Source organism: Eptesicus fuscus, chromosome 12 (genome assembly GCF_027574615.1).
Source record: "Eptesicus fuscus isolate TK198812 chromosome 12, DD_ASM_mEF_20220401, whole genome shotgun sequence".
NCBI classification, from domain to species: domain Eukaryota; kingdom Metazoa; phylum Chordata; class Mammalia; order Chiroptera; family Vespertilionidae; genus Eptesicus; species Eptesicus fuscus.
The window spans coordinates 68,379,100-68,387,259 of NC_072484.1; the positions used below are offsets into that span (position 1 = coordinate 68,379,100).

Here is an 8,160-nt window from a genome sequence, read left to right on the forward strand (position 1 = left end):
ACAAGGGTTCCTTTTTCTCTGCATCCTCGCCGGCACTTGTCATTTGTTGATTTGTTGATGATAGCCATTCTGACAGGTATGAGATGGTACCACATTGTCATTTTGATTTGTATCTCTCGGATGATTAGTGACTTTGAGCATGTTTTCATATGTCTCTTGGCCTTACTTATGTCTTCTTTTGAAAAGTATCTATTTAGGTCCATTGCCCATTTTTTGATTGAGTTGTTTATCTTCCTTTTGTTAAGTTGAATGAGTTCCCTGTAAATGTTGAGTAAACCCTTATTGGTGATAACATTGGCAAATATGTTCTCCCATGCAGTGGGCTTTCTTGTTGTTTTGTTGATGGTTTCTTCTGCTGTACAGGAGCTTTTTATTTTGATGTAGTCCCATTTGTTTATTTTCTCTTCAGTTTCCATTGCCCTAGGAGCTGTATCGGTGAAGATATTGCTTTGGCATATGTCTGAGATTTTGCTGCCTGTGGATTCCTCTAATATTTTTATGGTTTCCTGTCTTATGTTTAAGTCCTTTATCCATTTTGAGTTTATTTTTGTGTAAGGTGTAAGTTGGTGGTCTAGTTTCATTTTTTTTTGCATGTATCTGTCTAATTTTTCCAGCACCATTTATTGAAGAGACTGTCTTGACTCCATTGTATGTTCTTGCCTCCTTTGTCAAATATTAATTGAGCATGGTGGTTTGGGTTGATTTCTGGGTTCTCTATTCTATTCCATTGGTCTATATGTCTATTCTTGTGCCAGTACCAGGCAGTTTTGAGAACAGTGGTTTTGTAATACAGCTTGATATCTGGTATTGAGATCCCTCCTACTTTGTTCTTCTCTCTCAGGATAGCTGCAGCTATTTGGGGTCTTTTTTATTCCAGATGAATTTTTGGAGAGTTTGTTTTAGGTCTGTGAAATATGTCATTGGTATTTCAATGGGGAGTGCATTGAATCTATAGATTGCTTTGGGCAGTATTGACATTTTAATGATGTTGATTCTACCAATCCATGAACACGATATGTTCTTCCATCTGTTTGTGTCTTCCTCTATCTCTTTTTATCGAGGACACTGCATTTTATTTTATTTTTATTTTTTCCCAATTTTTTAAATTAAGGTATTATATGTGTACATATCTTACCATTGCCCCCCACCCCCACCCCACAGGACACTGCATTTTAAATGAGAAGATATTGTTCTAAATTCTGCATAGCTTTCTGCAGGTCCATATATATGATCCAGAACCAGGAAAGCAGGAGTCCTGAGAGAAGCCTCCTTGGTACTTGTCAGTGTCTGTGCACCTCAAACAAACCATCAAAAACCCCTAACTTCTGGGCCAGACACAGAGCATGAGGCTGATACATGCAAATTCATAATTCAATTATTTAGGTTTGGCACTATTTTCAGTCCCTAGGTCCCCAAATTCTGCCTTTTGTGCCTGTACTGGTCCACCCTCCTCAGCCAAGTCTCTGGATTCCTGGCATATATTTCTTGTTGCTCAAGACACCCAACAAAGCCTGGGGGAAATCACTCACATATGAATATCTCTTGTCTGTATAAAACATACCTGTGGACAAGGTTTGGGAGAAGGAGGTGTGTGCCCTTGGTAGTCCCTGGTCCTTGTCCCCTTGACTCTTCTGTTTTCCAGTGACCTTCAAGTCATGTGTATGCATGCCCAATATAATGCTCCTCTTTGATATGGGGTGAACCAAATCTATCTTTTCTAAAGTCCTTCCTATTTGGTCTCTTTTTATCCACATAAAAGCCACACTGCATGTGGTAGGAGATGATATTATGCTTTAATTAGCAAAGGAGAATCAATACAGAAGAGGGTGAGACCTTCAACTGCCTACACAAGTCAAAGGAAAACAAATATACAGACCATCTTCCACTCCCAACCTATGCATTAGATAAAGACTCTAGAGTGCAGTCTGTTGGGGGTGGCTGCAACCCAGGTACACAATGTTCCTCCTAGTTTGGTAGGAGATACTGCTCAAATCAAAGAAAATCAAGTACTTCTGTATGGGTGATTATTGGAGGAAACAGTTGGTGATATGGCCAACATGTAGTTCCTGGGCGGAACATAAAGATCTGCCACTACCAAATCATTAAGTTCCAGGCCTTTGACCTTTGTTTTTCAGCTCTTCTGACCCTTGTTACAGGACATAGCCTCCTTTTCCCTTCCCACGTGAGAAGAGTCCCTCTAAAAGAACTGTCAGCCAGTTACTGCAGACACTCAACTCAGAGAGCTTTAGAGGTAGGTGGGGTAAGGGTCTTGAGGCATAAAATTTTATTTGTGGCTTGCTTGGATGAGTTCCCTGCTCAGGTGGTGTCAGCATTATTCCTGTGATGTGGGATCATTGTCTCTGTTGTTCAAATAAAACATGGAGATAGAGGTGATATGACCTGCCTGAGGTCCCATAGGTAAAAAGGGCAGAGATGAAACAAGACACCAGCATTCCTGACTCGAATTCAACACTTTCTCTCCTTTAACATTATCTGGAAAGCCCCCAAGCCCCGAATTTTGTGGGGAGCTGTAGTTCTGAGTTTTTGTGATACTCAGAGACCTTTTCATTGTCTATACTTTATCTCAGGATGGCTAAAGAATTCACCCAGAACTCTGTATGTGAGTAGTACTCAGCCTGAGCGGGAGGATGTTTCTCTTCTCAAGGGCTACTTAGTACATCTGAGTTGTGCAAAGAAGGGGTTTGGGCATCCCCAAGTCCTGATAATCCTTCAAGGGCAAGTGGAAACTCAGAAAACTGAACTAAGCATGAGGCCTTTTAAATAAACAGATTTCAAAGCTTTGGACAACTGAGGTCTAGAATGATATTTTTGAATACCAATAAACAGCTTTGGAATTATTGTGTTTCTGTGACTGTGTGCCAGTCTTCCTCCTTCTTTGTGCAAAAGGCAGGTGCCAGAATCCAGAAGCCATCCCAATCCAGTTACCTCAGACCTTCTATCCTCACCTGTAAGTGGTTAACAGACTATCTGCTTTGCACATGTGTCTTGCTCTGTGCTGATGCCTTCAGAGGATCAGAAGAACACTCTGAGCCACACTCAAGAACTATCTATGCTCACTGGCTTTCCTGCCCAAAAATTGCAGGTGATTTGTAGGATTTTTGGAAGACTGCCATGCTCAAAGGTAGTTCTTTGGCCTGGAGCTTCACCAATTAAGTTATATCCTTTGATGTAAATGAAACCTAAACACCTTAACTTGACAATTTTCCATCATCAAGCTATGCCAAGGCAAGTTGGCAAGGGTGTGGCTTCTGAATGGAGTAGGTTGCAGGTCATATATAAGTGTCTCAGAGCGGTAGCTCCCCAAACCACTGATCTCTTACATTTTGAAGGATTTTCTCTTCCCGATCTTCTTTTTTTACTCTTGTCTCTCCTCAAGTCACCTAAATCCAATTTGCTTCAAAGTCAATGAGTCAGTGATTCACATGCCTAAATCTGGCATTTACACCATCTATGTAGATAAAAGATTTAAGAGTCCCTAGACCAGTTGTTGGCCATCATCTTTTCTCAAGTCCTCTTGAGTAATCCACCTCATCACTCACCCTGGAATCCCTGTGGTAATCTTTATTTTAGGGTCTTGACTAAATTATACCATCTGGTTACGTATGTTCTTAAAAAATCAGTACACTCAATGTGTTCTATTATTCCAATTTCATAAAAATAATGACTACAAGATTAAAGGATACACATATACTGGTTATCTCTGGGTAGTAGAATTCCTAATGCTTATTCATTTTCTCTTTGTATTGTTTTTTTGTCTTAGAAATTATACAATTTGATTATTTATTGCTTTTTAATGGGAAAAATAGCAATGCATTTAAAAATAATTGGGAAAGGAAGCTGTATGTAATGCGAGATGGGAAAGTAGTCAGGGGAAGCCAATGGTTAGCTTGATATGTTGTTAGGTGCCGGAGGGTGCCAGTGAAAATGAAAAGTAGGAGAAACAATAACACAATATTCACAAGCACTTTCTCTCTCTTTCCTACCCTATTCTCCTTGATTCCTTTTCTACCTCTAGCAGCATTTGGAGAAGACCTGTCTTGTGCCAGAACTTAACCCAGAGACTACCATGAAGCCCTGGGTTCTCCTACTCAAAACGTCCATCTGTGGGATTGTGATGCTTCTGCCTGCGCTGGGAGGTGTCAGGAACTTCGGTGTGTGGTGAGGGAGAAGGGTGTTCTGCCCAGGCCTGGGAAGCTGGCCCCTTGTTCCAGGACATAACTGATTCAGGGCCCAATTTCCAGATTCACCCTTCAAAGGATCAGAACCCTTCTTAAAGCAGAGACATCCAAGAAAGATTAGGTTGGATGTTCCCAATCTGGCATCCCTTCAAGGTCCCTCTCCCAGATCTGAAAATAATATTGGGTATATGGAAAGGCAATGTAGTTTTTGTCTATATTTCATTAGCTCACAGGAAATGATATTTTTCCAATGCCAGACCACCTTGGGCAGTGGAAACACCAGCACAGAGCTTCTCTCTGAGCCCCTATTTTCAGAATCTCTGCGCCTGATCTGAGTGAGCCTTTGATGAATACAAAAAGGGTAATATTTTAACATATTCATTTAGTTTGAGGGGGAAAATCTTTTAGACCAAGAAAAAATAGACAAGAACAAATAAGAAGTCCTTAGTGAGTCAAAGTTTGGGGTCTTTGATAAGAAAATGGGAATAGTGAAGGACTGAGAGGGAAGGTTGTGGACCAGTAAAAGATATGGAATTTGGGGAGAGGCTTAATGTTTAGGTGGTATCAGCCGGATGGATCTAGAGCATATTGTGTTCAGTGAAATATGTCAGATAGGGAAAGACAAAGGCCATATGATTTCACTTATATGTGGACTCTAAAAAACAAAATAAACAAACAAGCGGACCAGAAACAGACTCAGATACAGAGAATATTTTGGTGGTTGCCAGATGGGAGGAGGGTTGGGGGGGGCGTGGTTTGGGTAAAAAAGATAAAGAGATTAAAAAGTGTAAATTGGTATTTACAGAATGGTCATAGGGATATAAAGTACAGCATAGGGAATATAGTGAAAAATAAAAGTAAACAAGAAGAGAGAACAGAAAGGGGGAAAGGCAGGTTCCTAGTCTCCCCCAGCTCAGTTTTCCATTCTGCAAATTGGGTGTGGAAATTGGAGCCAGAGGATATTACAGGTCCTAAAACCTAAGGGTATATGAGAATAGATTTGGTGAGGTGGTGTCAGACATGGTGAGGGTATCATAGATCCTATTGTTAGGGAGCTTAGAGAGGGCTTGAAGGCCTGCAATGCTATGGGGGCATGTGGAAAGATGGAAGTCACATCATGAAAGATAATCTCTTCTAAAAAGACACTGGCTAGCACTCAAGGAAGGGATTATCTTGAAAGGCAGAGAAATACTTTATGGCTTGGAGCTTAGGTTCCAGACTTTAGTGATTGTTAAGCTTGAGAAGGGTTTCCTCACCAAATTGTGACTGGATAGACCCTGCCAACTCCTATCATCTTGGTTTCAGGTGAAAAAAAAGAAATTAAGCAGTGCTGGGTACAGCCTCCATTTCAGTTTTGCAGCAGAAGGTGCACTAAATTAAACGGATGTTTAAAATCAAATTATACCTGCTGCTGGACCTTCTGTGGAAACATCTGCTTGGACAATGAGTGAGTTGGTTGGGGAGGGAATGTTGGGCCTGGGTATGCTTCCTCACTCCTATTCAGAAGCTGTGACCTGGAACAGAAGACTGCAGTCACCCAAATCCTTGGTCAAAGAGACAGGCAGCACAAGGCAATTCCCTCAGATCTCCACACCTAGGCTGCCACTCACTGCAAAGTAAACCAAAACACCAACATGGGGGCCTCTACTCTTTTTTTTTAACTTTCATTAAATTCCCCAGAAACATCACCCATCAGTATGTTTATCTTGCCTTTGTCCAAGACCCCAGTTATTGCTGCCTTAGTCTGGCCTCTCAATGGCCCCTTATCTCAGCCCGGCCCAAGGAGACCTGGGTCTCCAGTTCTGCACTCAATTGACAAACCTCTTGGGTGAATTTGCTTAAAAGTGGGTAACTCCTGATCTTACAGAAACAATGTCTGTTCCCATTAACTGGGACCAAAGGTGTTATTAAGGTTGGGAATGAATGTCCACTGGGGTTCCATGGCTTTTTACCACTTAACTTTTCTCTTCCAGAGAACCCTATAAAACACTGCTAAGGGACTCCCTGGTTTCAGGTGGCTCACCACGAGTCGGGCAGGAGGATGCCTCCAAGGTTTGAGAAGAGTTCAGCCTGGCTCCCTGTTGCAATACCCACGGGTTACTCTATGTTCTTTCCTTCACTTCTTTATCCTGAGAACCTCTCTGTTCTTTCCTTGACCTCTCTATCCTGAGAAGGCTCAAGTCTTTGCCAAATAAACCGTTATGCCAACCTGAGGGCTCTGCTTTTTTTTTTTGTACTCCATCCATGTCACTCCATTTCTCTTATTATAATCCCCAATGGTCCCAACAGTTGTTCCGTCCCATCATGGGAACGGGCAGCCAACTCTACCTTCAGTGAGACCTAGGTATTAAGCAAGTAAGCCCATGGCTTTAGCAAAAATACATATATTTATAAAAATCTCATGGGGTTAACACAGTAAGCGTTGATCTCATTCACAATACATTTCCCTGAGGATGGTCAGTAAACAGCCACATGTACCATTATTCAAGGATACTGGCTCCATCTATCTATAGCTCCACCACCTCTCCCAGGGTCTCCTCTGTATCCCGCCAGCAGATGGGAGAAGGAAGGCAGCATGGAGGCGCAAACAGAAGGTTTTTAAGGGCCAGGTCTACAAGTGGAGTTCATTATTTCCATCCACATTCTGTTGGCCATAATGTAGTCATATGGTCCCACTTATTTGAAAAGGAGACTAAGAAATACTGCTTACCTATATGCCCAAGAACAACAGAAAGGAGAATTTGGGGAGCACATGGCAGTCTCTGAGCAGTCTACTTATGCAAAGCCAGACCCCTCAACCAAGATCTAATACCCTGGCCTCTGCATCACTCTGTCCAATTGAACAAGCAGCTCTCCCTCCCCAGGTGAGAAGTTGGCATCTGTCATTAGAGAAAGTGTTTCTGCCCTCAGAGTGGGTACCCTGAGCTTCCACAATCTGCAGTACCCTATGATTCTTGCCAGGTCAGTTCTGTTTTCCTGGGTAGTTTTACCTGGGTAACATTACCCTCGAGATTTCAGGTAATGCAAGACACGCCTTCCTGCCCATATTGTTTCCCCAGACTGTGACTCTTTGTTTTGGGAACTGGGTTTCAGGACTCGTGTTTTCTGAGCTCAAATTCTATGAGGGAGACTTTATGGTGACTGGTTTGTTAGGGGGAGGGAGCTGGATCTTTTCTCAAGGAACCAAAGGGTCACCCAGATGGTTGGGCAGGGAGCAGAAGAAGAGAAATCAATGGAGTGGGTCCTGGGGCCTTGAAGGTGCCGATAACAGTGAAAAAAAAACACACATAAACCTCTCCTTCTGGGAGATGCTGCTCATGTATTTTTTTCTCAGTTTTATCAAAGTTGAAATTGAAACACTGCACAAAGGTTTCCACGGTGGAGGAGTGTGCAACTAAATGCCAGTTATAGTTGGACTGTCCAATTGGTCATCCTGGCAGTGCCGTCTGTGGGAAATGTCTGCATGTGTCTCCAAGAAATTGGTAGGTTCTAGGAAGCATCTTTCCCTCGTCACGAGGTTCTCAAAGACTGTGGACTCCCACACTTTGGGGACACGGATGGCAGGAGACTATGCCTCCCCAGTCCCAGTATCCAATCCAACCTGGTGACCCCTGCCTCTTCATCCTAGCCCCAGGGTTCCCACTCTCCACTTGCCAAGCCTGCCTCATTTATCCAAACCCCGAGGGCTGACATGCATGTCTCTTTGCTTCCTGGACTTAAAACACCGTGAGAGAAGCCTTGTGTGGGCATCTCCAAAACCATATAAAGCACCCCTACCCCCAGGTTTGGGAGAATCTGTTATAATTAAAGAAATGTGTTTCTCTACACTGTGGCAATTTGTGGAGAAATTTTCAGAGAGCAGCAGTCCGGACAATAAAATCAGCAACATGGTGCCCGCTGTTAAACCCTTAAACCTTCAGTGAGAGTTGGAGGATACCTGGGAGGCCTTGGAAGACTGTTG

At 42.7% G+C, this 8,160-nt stretch overlaps 1 protein-coding gene across 1 annotated transcript; it reads left to right on the plus strand.

Moving 5' to 3' along the window:
* The first annotated feature begins 2,217 nt into the window (after positions 1-2,217).
* WFDC9 (WAP four-disulfide core domain 9) lies at positions 2,218-6,348 on the plus strand. The gene is made up of 5 exons (XM_028135675.2): positions 2,218-2,251; positions 2,908-2,968; positions 4,040-4,172; positions 5,505-5,646; positions 6,173-6,348. Exons 3-5 carry the CDS (start codon positions 4,088-4,090, stop codon positions 6,255-6,257), a joined length of 312 nt encoding a protein of 103 aa, XP_027991476.2. The 5' UTR covers positions 2,218-2,251; positions 2,908-2,968; positions 4,040-4,087; the 3' UTR covers positions 6,258-6,348.
* Positions 6,349-8,160: the final 1,812 nt, after the last annotated feature.

Coding starts and splice junctions, on each gene's coding strand:
- WFDC9 (XM_028135675.2), top strand. CDS start 4,088: ATGAAGCCCTGGGTTCTCCTACTCAAAACGTCCATCTGTGGGATTGTG. Junction 4,173..5,504: donor GGGAGGTGTCAGGAACTTCG/GTGTGTGGTGAG, acceptor TCTTGGTTTCAG/GTGAAAAAAAAGAAATTAAG. Junction 5,647..6,172: donor AACATCTGCTTGGACAATGA/GTGAGTTGGTTG, acceptor TTTCTCTTCCAG/AGAACCCTATAAAACACTGC.